Source organism: Cricetulus griseus, chromosome 3, assembly GCF_003668045.3.
Source record: "Cricetulus griseus strain 17A/GY chromosome 3, alternate assembly CriGri-PICRH-1.0, whole genome shotgun sequence".
In the NCBI taxonomy this organism is placed as follows: domain Eukaryota; kingdom Metazoa; phylum Chordata; class Mammalia; order Rodentia; family Cricetidae; genus Cricetulus; species Cricetulus griseus.
In genome coordinates this window covers 31,353,261-31,369,760 of record NC_048596.1, presented here as the reverse complement: position 1 = coordinate 31,369,760, position 16,500 = coordinate 31,353,261, and the positions used below count along the sequence as shown (strand labels likewise).

The 16,500-nt window shown below is 37.1% G+C and overlaps 1 protein-coding gene across 1 annotated transcript in view; it reads left to right on the top strand.

The window, feature by feature from the left end:
* Uhrf2 (ubiquitin like with PHD and ring finger domains 2) overlaps positions 1–16,500 on the top strand; it is a 73,741-nt gene that overhangs the window by 24,054 nt on the left and 33,187 nt on the right. The window contains exon 3 of the mRNA XM_027406417.2: positions 5,634–5,893. Within this exon, the coding sequence (XP_027262218.1) occupies positions 5,634–5,893 (260 nt within the window). The remainder of the gene's footprint in view (positions 1–5,633; positions 5,894–16,500) is intronic.

The following is a 16,500-nucleotide window of genomic DNA, read 5'->3' as shown; positions in this document are numbered from 1 at the left end:
TTTTATGTCTTTGTCTTTTAAGGTGCAAATGGACATGTATACTTAAACCTTGTGGGATTACAAGTGTGTACTACCACACTTGGTGTTTATAGCTATATTTTTAAATAAGAATAAGGTCAGCTCTTAAGTTATTGTGAGTGACTTTTCCACTCCATTCCAAATTCTAGTCCTAAACAACTATTCATTTATACAAATTCGTGTAGTTTTTAAATATATAAAATACTGTATTTTTTTGCTATTTGGGCATCTGTGAAGAAATCTTACTGGCAGGGAAGAGACTGCCTTTCCTAGAACTAGAGAATTCTTTTGTTTTGTGAATTCCTACAAATAAGTGACATATTGTCAGAAAGCATGTCTTTTATATACAGTAGATAATTTTGAGTCCCTATCCCAACCACCCCTCCTTTCTCTGTCACACACGTTGAGACACTACTCTGTTTTGATCATCTCTAGTTGTCAGACAGCTAGAGACCTCCCCAATAGTCTGAAGCTTGTTGTCACATTCACCCTCAGTAGTCTTAGATCATTTGCCCCGTCCTGCCCTGCTTTGTCCCAAAGAAGACACAGTAAAAGCACTGGACTGTGATTTCTCTTGTTTTTTTTCTGTCTCTTGAGCAAACCTCATGCTTTGCTATGTGGGCCTTGAATTGAAATTTTCTTTTAATAACACTTAACATCTCTATTTTTTCATTTTAATGCTATAAGTTAAAATCATGTGTATATACTTTGAACACTTTTACTCATACATTATCCCCCTCTGTTTGTCATGCTGTGTCTTCACATTTTGAAACAGGGTCTCATTATGTAACTCTGACTGGCATTGTTCTGCCTTAGCCTCCCTTGGGTTGGGGTTACAAGAACATGCTACCAGATGTCTCTTTAAGTTTTGCCACTCTCTTCTTTTTGTTCTTAGTTCCTACTAAGTTACTTAAAAGGATACCATGACAGTATTCTGTTTTTGTGTTAATTTTGTGGTTTAATAATTTGCGTTCTGAACTGTCATCAAACCCAGGCTCTACAAAAGTTTTATCTCCTACATGCAATTTAACCTATTTAAATTTGTCCTTAGCATGTATATGTATTTTACAATATATTTACAATTTAAAAGCACTGCCAGCCACGTTTTTATGTATTATTGCAAATGGCTTGCTATGGTGAATAGGCTAATAAAACTTCAGTTTCCAGCTCTAAGTGTAGATTTATTCTACTCAAATAATAATCCCTATCTTTATGAACTAATACATCTTATTTTAGGTTATCTAAATATTATCTCTGTGTGCTGGTTTTTAAATACTGCTAGGCAAATTTTAGCATTTCATTTTGACTGCCTACTGATCCATAGTGGAGTTTATATTCATGTGGTTGGTGTGTGTGTGTGTGTGTGTGTGTGTGTGTGTGTGTGTGTGTGTGTGTGTGTGAGACAAACTTCTCCTATAAAGCCTAGGTTGGCTGTGAACTTGTGATCCTCTAGCCTAAGTTTCCAGAGTGCTAGGATTACAGAGTATACCACTCCACTCATACTTGAGGCTAAATGTGTGTTTTTTACTGCTGTTGTTTTACTGTCGACCATATATCATATTCCCTGTTATGATACAGTTGGAGTGCTAAATGAAACACCATGTTTTGGCTTATTGTGAGTAAAGAGTAACTTATTTATTCTTATAAACTTTAGCATTGGTTATTTTTGTTTTAGCTCTGTTACTTACAAGAGACTGTCTTTAAAATTTGTCAGTTACTATTGTGGAAGAAGTAAGTCTCTTCATTTAATATATAAATCAATTTCTGTAGTAAATAGTATATTCCATCTCTGATTCTGTTATACCTAACTTACTTGACCATTAGTAGTATCATTAGTGGTAGTAGTAGTAGTAGTAGTAGTTATTCTACCTCCCCTCCCCTCCCTTCCCCTCCCCTCTCCTCCCCTCCCCTCCCCTCCCTTATCTTGTCAGATTTAACAAGCTTCTTAATATAATGGTGAAATGCACACTTTTGCCTACAACAAGCTAACGATGCCTTTGTTTCTTTATAAAGTAGTAATTGATAGAATCATTATGATTAAGCAAACCTAAGTGAAGAACATTACATACTACCTGGCATATGTGGGTATAAATTTTTCTAGAACACACTTTCATTTCCAAGATACACCATCTGTGTTCTAGTTTGCTTTCTGTTGCTGTGATAAAACATTGATCAAAGCAACTTGAAGCAGACAGGGCTGATTTGGCTTACACTTCCTTGTTACAGTCCATTATTGAGGAAAATTGGGGCAAGAACTCAAAATAGGAACTAAAGCAGAAACCATGGGGAAAGGCCGCTTAGACTCATCTCTCTAGCTTTCTGTCTGTTAGCTTTATTCTTTTTAAAATTTGTTCTTTTATAAATTACAGCCCAACTGCAGTTTCCCCTCTTCTCCTCCCAGTTCCCCACCTCTCTCCCTCAGACAGGCTCCTCCTCCTTTCCCTCAGGGATATAAACCAAACATGGCATATCAAGTTGCAATAAGACTCAACACCTTCCCTCCCCTTATTAAAGCTGGACAAGGCAAACCAGTATGAAGAAAAGGGTCCAAAAAGCAGGCAAAAGAGTCAGAGACAGTCCTGCTCCCAGTGTTAGGAGTACCACAAGAAGACCATGCTACATAAGCATAACATATATGCAGAGGTGATGGGGGAATGCCCTTCTGGGTGCTGTGAGTATATGTTTCTCTTATTGGTTGATGAATCAATGCCAGTTGACCAGTAGCCAGGCAGGAAGTATAGGCAGGGCTACCAGATAAGAATCTGGGAAGAGGAAAGGTAGGGATCAGACTAGAGGGAGATACCATATAGCCACTGGGAAGGTTGAACACCTAGGCATTCTCTGGTAAGATAAGGCTATGTGAAGATACACAAATTAATAGTTAATGGTTAATAATTAAGAGAGAGCTGTATGTAAATGCAGGCTTCCTATTGTTGATTTAGTCTCTGTGAACCCCCTATGAGTTCAGGTAAGTTGATTCTGTGGGTTTTCTTGTGTCCTTGACTCCTGGCTTCTATGATCCTTCCTCCCTTCCCCCACTTCCCCAGTATTCCCTGAGCTCCACCTAGTGTTTGGCTGTGGGTTTCTGGATATGCTCTGTTGGTTGGTGGATGAAGCCTCTCTGATGATGGTTGGGCTAACCACTGATCTATGAATACAGCAGAATGTAATTAGGAATCATTTCATTGACATCTATTTATTTATTTGTTTGCTTATTTATTTATGCCAGTTATGTTTAGTTTTATCCTAGGACTCTTGGCTATCCATCCTCTGGTTCCTGGCCATATAGGCAGTATCAGGGGTATGCTCCCTCTTGTGGCATGGGTCTCAAGCTTGCCCAGTCATTGGTTGGCCACTCTCAGAATTTCTTCACCACTCTTCTTAACCCAGCACATCTCGTGGCCTGACAAATTGTAGGTCAAAGGTTTTGTGGCTAGGTTGGTGACCCAGTACCTCCTCTGGAAGCCATGCCTGGTTACAGAAGATGGCTTGTTTAAGCTCCTTATTCCCCATTACTAGCTGTCTTTGCTAGGCCATCCTCATAGGTTCCTGAGAGTTTCCATTGCACTAGGTTTCTGTCTCACCCTGAAATTCCTCCCAATTCCAGTCATCACTCTCAGTATTCTCTCTCTCTCCCCTCCCCAACCCGATCCTTTCTGTTCCTGCCCCCAGTCCACCTGAAATATCCATTCTATTTCCCCTTCCCATTGAGATTTGTGCTGCACCCCCCTTTGTTACTTAATTCTCTGGGTTTGGGAATGGTTCTGCTAGCTTTCTTATATATCTCAGACCTGCTGACCTAGGGATAGTGCCTCCCACAAAGGGCCAGGCCCTCCTATATCACGCATCAATCAAGATAGTGTCTCACAGACATTTGCACAGGCCAGTCTGATTGAAGCAGCTCTTGGTTTAAGCTTCTGTCTTCCCTGGTGATTCTAGGTTGTATCAAGTTGACAATAAAAATTAGCCATCACCATCTGTTAGAATTATATTAAGTGGGTTTCTTTCACCTTGAAGTGAAAGCTAGATTGAGATGATGACCATGTGTTAGCGATTTCATATTTTCTTTGTAAAGACTTAAAAAAAGAAAGCTTCAAAAGTTTTCTCTCCTAACCCCCCCCAAAGAAAACAAACCTGCCTTTTACCAGTGACCTTACCTTTTGAGAATATTTTGTTTTCAGAACATCCTGACTACAGTTTCCCCTCCCTCTTCCTCTCCCCAGTTTCTCCCCCCACCTCCCCTCTAATTCCTATCCATTCTTATGGTTCCCTTCAGAAAAGAGTAGGCCTCCTAGGGATATCCACCAAACACTGCATAACAAGATACAATACGATTAGGGCCATACCCTTATATCAAGGCTGGGCGAGGCAACCCAGTAGGAGGAAAAGGGTCCCAAGAGTAGATGAAAGAGTCAGAGATACCCCCACTTCTACTGTTAGGAGCCCCACAAAACCACCAAGCTAACAGCCAAATGATATATGCAGAGGACCTACCACAGACCCATGCAATCTCTGTGATGGTTGCTTCAGTCTCTTTGAGCCCTTTCAAACCCTACTTAGTTGATGTCTGTGGGCCATGTTCTCCTGGTGTCCTGACCCTTCTGACCCCTACAATTCTTCCTTCTCCTCTTCCATGGTTTCCTTGAGTTCTGAGGGGAGAGACCTGATGGAGATATCTCCAGTTTGGGCTCTCTCTCTCCACCTGATACTTGTTTTTTTTTGTCTCTGTAACACCTGACTTCTCAGTGGAAACTGTAAAAGCCAGAAGGGCCTGGACAGATGTCCTTTGGACTCTTAAGAGACAACTATAGCCAGCAAAAATTTTAGTCGCCACAGAAGGAGAAAACAAGATATTCCATGATAAAATTAAATTAAGCTATTATCTATTTACAAATCCAGTCCAACAGAAAGTACTAGAAGAAATCTTTTAACCTGCCTCTGTTTCTTGATTCTGATGTACATATTTTTCAATAACTGCTGTTTGTAAAACTTGTTGGCTAGATCTGGATCATTACTGGACATATTGTGTCTTATACCTCTCTCTTTACACTTTGTCTTTGTTCTTTGATGTGATAAGTGGATATATTTGCCCTGTGATTGTAAGGTAGAACTTTCCCCAGTTTGTATATGTTAGTTTAGCAGACTCTTCCTGTTGTCCTTTATGAATAATCCTTTCCTTTTCAACTTTTATTTTCACTTAGCTTCTGTTTGAACTGTTGTGTAAGTTATTTTTAAGGTTATGAAGAAATTAATAGAACAAATTGCTGTCTTAATAGCTAAAAGTGCTGGTTCTGTATTAGTGGTGTTCTTACATGACTCCTAGATACATAATCACTGTTTTCAAAAGTAGAATGTAGACATGGGTATGAAAGAATTAAAACATTTTCACTGAAGGAAATTGGGAAGAAGTTCAACTTTTCTATTAGTAAATATAAGATTAAGGTAGTACAACAAAACTTAAAAGAATAGCCATGATCTAATCTGTAATCATTTCACACATGAGAAGCAATATATAATGTTTACTATAATAACTCTCAAATAACTTGAGTTATATTAAAGTTTTTGAAGCAGTAGATGAAATTAAGCTTCATTAACTAATTTTAAACTTTTTTTAGGTAAATGAATTGGTGGATGCCAGAGATGCCGGCCTTGGTGCTTGGTTTGAAGCACATATACATAGTGTTACTAGAGCTTCTGATGGACATTCACGTGGCAAAACTCCACTGAAGAATGGCAATTCTTATAAAAGGACTAATGGAAATGTAAATCATAATACCAAAGAGAACACAAATAAATTGGACAATGTACCCTCTACGTCTAATTCAGACTCTGTTGCTGCTGATGAAGACGTTATTTATCATATCGAGTATGATGAGTAAGTGCTCATATTATTGAGGACTTCATTCATGTTTTCGTGTATAGAAGCAAAGCTTTGCATTTCAAGATATTTTGAATAGTCTTTCCGAAGAAATTATTTAGAGGTCATGTTCAGTCTTTTTGTTTCTGCTTGCTTAGTGATTGTTATCCAACAAGTAAGGGCCCTTTAACTGTTAGTCATCTCTGGCTTTTAAGAGACTTGTACTATTGGCTTATTTTAGGACGTTCAGGTTTCTCTTTGTCTGTTGGTTACATTTAATATCTTAGGAAGCATCTTATAGCATACATTAGAATGAGGCAAAATATAGAACTGCTTTTTATTGAGATAATTTACATGCAGATTACTCATTTGAAGGAAATGATTCATTGCTTTTTAATACATTCACAGGATTATGCATTACCACAAAATTTAGAATTTTTTTACCACTCTTACTCCAAATTAACAAGTCTCATATGCACTGACAAGTCATGCTCTAGCCGCCTTCCTTCTTTAAATAATGATCTGAAATATTATGATGGAACTTGGCCTAGAGAGTCCAGATTCTAGCACCAAATTTTCTTATTAAAAATATGGAACAAAAAGTTATTTGGATACACTTAAATATTATTTTTAAAATATTTTATTTATTTATTTATTTATTTATTTATTTATTTATTATGTATACAACATTCTGCTTCCGTGTATATCTGCACACCAGAAGAGGGCACCAGATCTCATAATGGATGGTTGTGAGCCACCATGTGGTTGCTGGGAATTGAACTCAGGACCTCTGGAAGAGCAGTTGGCGCTCTTAATCTCTGAGCCATCTCTCCAGCCCCACTTAAATATTATTAAGCACACAGAAAATTCTTGTCACATGCTATGAACTCAAACCTTAGAGTGAGTGTATATTTTTCTAGTATAAATTGGTTATAAGAAAACTTAGTAGGGGCAGCTGAAAAGATCACCTAGAGGTTAGGAGCACTGACTGCTCTTCCAGAGGACCCAGCTTCAATTCCCACGTGTTACAACTGTCTATAACTATAGTTCCACGGCATCCAAGGCCCTCTTTTGGCCTCTGTGGGGAACCAGGAATGCATGTGGTACCCAGATATACATGTAGCCCAAACACCCATACAAGTATAATAATAATGATGATGATAAAAATACTAAGAATAATAATAGAATTTTTAAAAAGAAGGCAACAACTTGGCAGAAACTCAATTTCCAGGATATATGGAAGCAAAAGTAGATAAAATTTTTGCTCTTCTGATACTTAAGGTTTGGGCTAACCTACCCATACTACTTATCTCAAATGAGTCATTGTATTGTTTTTAATTTTACTCCACAGTAGTAGAATCAACACTGAGAATGCATATAAAGATAATGGGTTTGGCCAGGACTGGCAATATTGGTGAGTTGGTGCTAGTATAGAAAGGGTCTGGAGTCAGTGAACTGATGATAAATAAATGCTGTGGCATAGGGCATGGCGACAAGTTACTATAGTGGTAGACTTGTCTACTGTCAACAAGTAATGTCTAAGTTCTTGAAAGAGTATTATCTTAATTTTTTTAAAAAAATTAATGTGTGTCAGCTTTCTGTCTGTGTACCACTTGTGTGCCTGGTGCCCATAAAGTACAGAAGAAGGCATAGGATTCTCTGGAAATGGAGTTACAGAGTGTTTTAATGGGAATTCTGTCACTGGTCCGCTAGCCTGTTGAGAAGAGTGTTTTGGTCCAAGAGGTGGAGTTTTCATTGGGGATGGATGTGATCTGGGGAGGGGGTGGGACATGGGTCTTTTCAAGCCAGGAAAAAACCTGACCCACCTCAGCTTTTTATCTTAAAATATTTTGTTCTTTAGTTTTGTAATAAATAAGCAAAAAGGAAATCGGTAACATCTAATGCCCAAAGTTTGGCATTGCTAAAAATATGTGAGGCATCCAACTACTGTGCCACTCTGTGATGGAGGGTGAGCATCCTTCCGCCAGCTCCTTTGTCCTGTTTTCCCGAATTAGTGGGTTCTCTGATGCAAATTCAGGCAGCTCAGCTCTTGAGTTCCACCTCCTCGAGACCCTTTTGAGACTTGGAACTTTGCGTCTACTATTGCCAAGTCGCTGGCAGTGGACAGAAAGTCAAGGTACTTAACATAGCCACAACTCTGGGGCCAGTTCTGCCTGGCTGCTTGGATGAACCTCCTCAATTTTGTCACCATGGGTTAGCACCAGCTTGATGACAGTCAGATTATAGTGTTGAGTCAGTGCAGCTTCCCTCTTCCTGGACCTCCAATTGCTGCCATGGTGCTGCACCTGCTCCACTTGCTGGTCAAACATCATCACTACATTTGAAATACTGCACAGCCCAGTCCTCCAAGCATCCTCTCTGCCTGCTGGTCAAACATCATCACTACATCTGTACAACCTAATCCTCCTACTGTTAAATATGCAAGCCTTGCAGATAATTCTAAGGAGAATAATACAGTTTTGACTGTTAAATAACAGCTTTACAAATATGTACTGATAAAGAGAGTAAAAATCTGGTTATGCAAACCTTAAAAAAACATACTATTCAAGAAGATGCAAGCCTCAGAAAAGGTTACTATTGATAATATTCAAGCCCTATAAATAATTACTGAAGAAAGTACCATTTGGGCTGATAAGTTACAAGCCTTAGAAAAATTTATTAAAACAGATAATAAAATATTCGGATACAGAGAGAAGAATTTAGAGGAGAACCAATCCACCAGTACATCATTAAATTAGAGATAAGTAGCCCAAGGTTATTGGAAAACAAACTTTAATTTATCCAGATACCATTTAAGAACAACCACCAGGCTATTCAGAAGTTAACTGGGATCCTTTAGAAAGGTTAGATTTGAAGAGATTTAAGGAAGTAATAGTTTGATATGGTATACACTCACCTTTTGTGAGGCAGATGTTAAATTCACGGTCCACTTGGAACAGAATTACTCCACAAGACTGGAAAGATTTAGTTGCAGCAGTAGTGGAATCTGATCCTCAGTTACAGTGGACTACCTGGTAAAGAGATGAAGGTGACAGGGCCTCAGATAGTCTAAGAAAATTATCAGCGGAAGTTGAAAGAGAATTGACTCTGGTAGAGAAAAAAATTACAGGATGCACATGTGGATCACTTGGATCCAGAGTTTGATTGTATCCTATTTATTCTACCTTCCACCCATTCTCCCACTGAAATTCTTACCCAGAGAGAAAATAATATTCTGGAATAGGTATTTTTGCCACACAAACAAAGCAAAAAATTGAAGACATATGTAGAAAAGGTTTCTGAATAGATTTTAAAAGGAAAATTTAGACTTTTGTCAATGAACAGGAATGGAACCAACAGAAATTGTAGTATCTTTTGCTAATGCAACATTTCCTCTTTATGGATAGAAAATGAACATCTACAAAGAGCTTTCAGTCATTTTGGGGGAAAGATTAACAACAATGAGATTTGGGAAATGAATGGGTTTCATTTTGCAGAGTTCGGAAAATTAAAATATGTAAACCATACCATAGATACATATTCAGAATTTCAGTGGGTAACTGCTTTGAGTTCTAAAAAGGCTGAGTCTATAATTACACATCTATTAGAAGTTATGGCCATCTTGGGAATACTTGTACAAACTAAGACTGACAATACTCCAGCTTGTGTCTCTAGTAAAATGAAAGGGTTTTTTGCATATTACAGCATAACACATATTACACAATCCCACAGTATAAGCAATTATAGAAAGATCTAGTTGCACTTTTTAAAAATACTTAATAAACAAAAAAGGATAATAATGACCCTTAGAGATAGATTGTGTACAATGCTTTATTGACTAAATTTTTAATGCTAAAGACAAGGGAACAACATCTGCAGAGGGACACTGGATAAAAATAAACAAAAAACCCCACTGAACTAAATCAGCCAGTATACTTTAAAGATGTGTTGAACTCAGAATGGAAACCCGGATATGTGTTACATTGGAAAAGAGGTTTTGCTTTTGTTTCTGCATAAGAAGAAAAACTGTGGTTATGATCAAAATTGATAAAGATTTGATTCGAACGTGAGAGACCTTGATTAGGAGAGGTGATAGTTCACCAGCTGATGAGGCAGTTCAACCTGATGAATGGGAAAACTTACCAAATTAGGTTGGGAAGGGTTTTGTTTTTGTTTTTCCATGAAAATAAAAACATCCAACTGAGGAATCTAAAGACCTCTGGACAAATGAGACATCGGGAAGAAAAGGTAAAACCATATGAAAATTACCAATAAAAAGAACTTTGTTTTGATATTAATATTATAAAGTACTAACTTGATTCTAACCTTAGGCTTCGTGTAGCTTCCTGTACGTGAATTTAAACAGATATTTTATCCAATATCCAGGGCATATTTAATATTTATTTAATATTAAATATTTAATATTTAAATATCCAGGGGTATTTAATCATAATCCTTTGACCTCCCTGAGATTTACAGCATGTGACATTTAACATGTTTTAAGTTTTCTGCAATGAATAATAAGCATTTCTAACAGTGATCTCTGAAGCCTCCAAAAAGATGATGATTCTACCTGGATTTTGATAATGCCACTAAGCTGATAAACACCACACAAAGATCAGCTTTGGACACAAACTGCTTAGGATAATTCCAAAGTGGCTAGCTGAGATCGTCCACCCTCATGCACTCCTCCAGCCAGGACTTCAGATAAGCCCTATGGTTTCCCATTGCCCAGAAACTGGCAACAAATGATACAGCTATTTTTCCCAGGACTTGACGATTGTTTCAGGTTTTTCAGGGTCTCCCTAGAGATGCCATAACTCCCCCCTCCAGACAACAGGATGTGATTTTAAGATCATGCCACCCACATTCCCAAGAGGTGGGGGTTATAGATGTTTGTCATCATGTAGGGGAGATTGGTTAGGAGTTGTTACTGGGGATGGTTAATAAAAAATGGGGGATAGCTATGATAGGCTATAAAGGTAGATTATTGAATCTACTTTCAAACTAAAAAAAGCATCTACTAGTCTTAAATAACTTATAGTAGTATGAACTTTTGTATATTTCTATAAATTTTATTTTTGTTACACTCTAAGGTTTCTACTTCTGTTTAAGATATTTGTATATTGTTACAAATTTGAGGGTGTCATCCTCATACTATACATCTCTTTCTATTTTTGCTTAAGGTATTACCTATACGGCTTGTTTAATTATGTAATGTGAAGTTTTAGTCATTAAAAGCTATTTAAAATAATAAAGAAATATAGGCTGACACCCATAACTATCAAACTTGTAGTCATGTAATTAGGTTTCTAGGTATACAGACATTTTTCAGATAGCTAATCTTCCAATGCTTCAAAGACCTACAGAATATGCCATGTAAAATGCTTTAATAACTTAGACTTTTCTTGACATGAGACACATCTGCTCTTGACGACGCCTGTCTACTTTTAAAGAGGATGATGGGCATCGAAGAAATTCCATATGAACTTTGCTTTCTTTGTGGCAAAAGTTAATCATTAGGGCAAGAAACTGCCCTTGCCTCAACTGCTGACAGTATGCTGTCCAAACTGGACAAGCAAGACACAAAGAAAGGTGACTGTCGAAATTTGCCAAGACAGGATAAAACAGTCCCTCAAAATTTTGTGTTTCTATTAAAAATTCTGTCAGGTGCTCTAGGCCTATAGGCCAAAGATGGATGCCCCAGTGTTGCAGAGGAACCTTGGGTAATGTCCAGGCAGCCAGCAGTTTGCGTCATTTCTCACAGTTTTTGGAAGTTGCTTGCTTGCACTTCCTGCTTACTCAAATAATATTTCCTTCACAGGTCTTTGATGGGGTTGAAGACTAAATGGTTACAGTTCTCTCAAATCTTGACTAAAAGCATATTACATACAAAACTTTGGACTCTTCAGGAAAGAACAGCTAATGGAATAATCTGTATAAATTTGCCAATCCTATGGACTAGACATTGAAAATGCATTTCTTACTTGATAATTGTTCTTGCATATAGTTTTTTGTTAAGGTTACTACCCTTCCTTTTTATTTGGACAATACTTGGTAGTTCTTACTGTATATACTTTTACTGTGTTAGAGTTAGAATCTTTCCTTCTCAATTAGACAAAAAGGGGGAAATACTATAGCAATTCTGTTACTGACTGGTCTGCTAGCCAATTGAAAGGAGCATTTGGTCTACGAGGCTGGGTTTTCATTAGGGATGGACATTGGGGAAGCAAGCGATAGAATTTTTCTGCAGTAGCTTGCGACCCACCTCAGGTTATTATCTTAAATTTTGTTCTTTAGTTTTATAGTAAGTAAACATAAAAGAAATCAGTAACAATAAACAACCAGTTGTGAGCTGCATTGTGGGTGATCAGAATTGAACCCAGATCCTCTGAAGGAGCAGCAAGTACTCTTAATCACTGAGTTGCCTTTCTAGCCTGGAGCTTTATCTTTTGATTAAACTAAAAAAATAATTTGGAAAACTGCTACCTGAGATTTTATTCTGTCTAATACATTTTATCATTTGGCAGGCACAGGTAGGGATAGAACCTTAAGCATTAAACACAAAGTAAACCAGTGTTTATTCAATTTTATAATTTTAGAGGCCCTGGAAAATGGTTTAGAAGTAACACTACTTCAGAATAGTAGAGGATGTGTGCTTTAGTTTGGTTTTAGAACATAAAACATGAAAACCTTCATAGTTAGCTGAAGTTTTTTAATGTTGAAAGTCTTGTTGATTAGAATTAATACTAGAAGTGAGTCAAATCAACATGCACAGGAAGTCTACAGTAAATCTTGCGTGATAGAATTAAATGCTTCACATCTGGCAACTTCAAGATAATTATATAGCTGGACTTTTGAGAAACAAAAACTATCAGAAACTTAGTGGAAGATAAACGTCATCACACATTTTACAAAAAGAAAACAGCTATGTAAAATGTGGTGTAGTATGTATTAAACAGTTGAGCTCCTGTAACAAAGTCCTTGGTAACAGAAGTCTGGTAGAAGCATGTAAGATGGATCATTATGGCATAACATGGAGGTGGTAGTAATTTTTGTTAAGCCTTTATGGTCATTAGAAAAAATGAACTCTAAAATAGAATGAACTACTTGTTGACTTTAATCATCATCAGACAAGTTCATCTTTGGATGGAGAATGCATTGAAAAGTATTGGTCTAGTAGTACAAATATAAACATAAAATTTTAAATTTATGTTTTTAAATTTCATTCTAATTCCAACCTCCCTTTCACCTCTCCTCCTGCTGTCCCAAATAAACAGATTTTAAACCTTTTTTATTTTTACATGTAGTCCATCATTCCTGAGGCACATGTGAATACTACCAGCACATGGGAAGCAGATGAGGAAGTATCATGAGTTTAAGGCCTCTCTGAGCCACAAATAAAGACTCCAGGTTTTCATTTGTTTATTTTAATACAGGGCTTCTCTGTATTGTAGCCCTGGCTGTCCTGGAACTCATTCTGTAGACAAGGCTGGCGTTGAACTCAGAGATCTTCCTGTCTCTGCCTCCCGAGTTCTGGGATTAAAGGTGTATGCCACCAGGCCTAGCTAAGATACTAGTTTTAAAATAAACAACATAGCCAAAGAAACAAAAGAGACAGGATCAGTTTTGTTACTCAGTTTAACCCCAAACTCTTGGTCTCAAACAGCCATCTTGTTTTGGCTTCCAAAGTAGCTGTGGGTACAGGCTAATGCCACTGTACAAGCTGTAGTTAATTATTTTGGCTGGGTCACAAGATCCTAGTGAGGCAGTAGAATGTGACTGTCAAATAGGTGGTGCTTCAGTCTGGACTGGTTGTTGTTCCCTATGTGGAATATTGTCTTCTAGCTCCTGTGTTTAATATAGCACCTATAAAATCAGGCTCATATTCAGAGTAAAACTTAAAATGTAAGAATGTGAAACTGTCATGAAGAACAATTGAGAACTAAATCTTTAACTTGAAGAACTTGAATCGTGCTAAGCTTTTATTGTAAAAGCTTCATCTCGAAGGAGGTTCTGTACAAACACTACAGTAGCACCCAAACCTCACATCTCTGAAAAGAAAGAATGGTTTGACTTGACATTGCCATTGAATAAGCAATGGTTGTTGTTAGCTGTAGAAGATAGATTGCAAAGAGAATTTGTAAAGTTAGTAGTTACACTAAGTGACTTTCATCTTCACTATAATTTTTATTTTCAGAACACTTCATATTTCAGATAGGCTACCAATCATCCTTTTTATGATACTGATTAAGCACTACATTTTTCTCAATGATCTGGTTTGGGTTTGGAGGTTTTGGTTTTGGTTTTGGTTTTTTGGTGGCTTTTCAGGACAGTTTCTCTGTATAATACTATTGTCTATTGTCTCCTGGAACTATTTGTAGGCTGGCTGGCCTTGAACTTAAAGAGATCCACCTGCCTCTGCCTCCCAAGTGCAGTGAACTGTGTTTACATTCAGTTATTTTTTTAATTGCAGATTTAACTTGTGAGTGCTGCAGTGGATTGGACAAGTGCAATAGAGCTTACATAAATTGTGATTTAACACTGAGGGAAATTTAACAAAGGAATTCTTAGATGATAAGCATCTGATCATCACTTTAAAATTTAATTACTCAAGTTGTTTACATTTTAATTAATAATTACTTTGGAGGCAGAGTCCTCCAATTTCTGGAATTGTGATTTTCCAGACAGTTTCCAGAGTTCTAGAATTATAATGCCTGGATAAACAACAACTCACTCCCTATATTGGAGATTGAATTTGGGGCAATAGTAAACTAGGCAAATAGTCTACTACTGATGTAAACCCCGAGTCCTTTGAAAAGCTATTTTTATAGTAAAAGTCAGGTCTTCTATATTATCAGACCAAATGAATTCTCTACAAAAGGAGACTAATTGAAACAAAATTACTTGAATCAGATAAAGGTTAAATTGGTATTCCCTTTCGTTTTCAATTCCTTTCTACTCAGGGCAGAGCTAACAATTCTTAATCTACATGAAAAATGATAAATGTTTCATAATTAAGTTTTTTTTTAGGTAGAAAGACTTTAAAAACAAACCAAGAAAACTTGAAATCATTGATATTTTCTTTCTCAGAATTATAAATACAAGTTAGGCATGGTGGCATAAACCATTAATCCCAGCACTCAGGAGGCAGAGGCAGAGGCAGATGGATCTCTGAGTTCAGGTCCAGCTTGGTCTACATAGTGAGTTCCAGGACAGCCAGGACTATGTGGAGAGGGCCTGTTTCAAAACTCAGAAAAAGAAATTATATATTAGAGAGAGACAGAGACAGAGATTGAGTTCATGCAAAGTCATACTGACATATTTTAAGATGTGTTTTTTTGACATTAGTGAATATCTCTTCTGAAGATTCCTTGATGAACATAGGCCAAAGACTTCTTAGGAAGAGTGTATAGCTTGTCGTATTACAGCCTAGATTAGGCTATTAGCTGTGATTGACATCCTGCCACAGCTAAAGGTATGTGCAGTTAACAAAGTGCCTGGTACAAAAGTAGTTGTTTGTAGCTTCCCTAGACTTGACTATTATTCCTTGTTTTTTAGAACTCTTATCAACATGGTATTTGGAGGGAAATTTATTATCCGGAGATTTAGATTTTGATGAATCCTCAAGGTGTTTTTTTGTTTTTGTTTTGTTTTGTTTTTTAAACACTCATTATTAATGAGCATACACAATTTACCTGTGAGGGCAGTTATCTCACTTGGCTCACACTACAAAGTCCTGATTACTGGAGAAAGATGAGGCCTGTTTGAAAACTTTTTGTTGTTTTAGAGCATGGTCTCATATATCCTAAGTTAGCTTCAAACTTCTGTGTAGTCAAGGATTATCTTTAACTAACTCTACTCCAACCTTCTCTTCAGTGTGAATATGGGGCTAAGAAACATGGTGCCACACTGGTTTATGTGGTTCTAGGAACATTCCTTACTGGTGGCTCTTAATATAATCTTTCCATCCTCTCTTCTATGATAAACCCAGTGCCTTGGGGAGGAGGTTGTAATAGGTACATCCATTTAGAGCTGGGCACTAAGACAACCTTACTCTCTACCAACTAATCAGCTGTGAGTCTGTATTAATCACCATATGCCAAAATATGCTTCTCTGATGAGGAATGAGGGATGCACTTATTTATGGCTGTAATGAGAACTCAGAGACTGGGGTAATGTAGCTCAATGGTGGTGTTTACCTAGTGAGCACAAGGCCCTGGGTACAGGGTGGATCTCTGAGTTCAAGGCCAGCCTGGTCTACAGAGTGAGTTCCAAGAGAACATCTCAGAGCAGTTTAATAGTGTGTGCACTAAATAGAATAATATTTGCTTGCTTTAAAACTTAAACCTTTTTTAAAATTTAATTTCCTTACATAAACATTTACTTGAAGTGTGTCTTTTTTTATTACAACTTTGAAAAAATACCTAACAGTGGAATGCTCTGCCTTTTTAAACTATTGAATAAACTCACATTATTTTGGTAAGTATCTTTTGGCTTAGACGTGTTTAACCAAATTGTGTTTCTATCTTTATAAAAATAATAATTCATCATTGCTAATGTGTTTGAAAGTGAGTTGTATTGGCATACAATTTGTAAAATCCCAATATAAGTAGTTCTAAGTA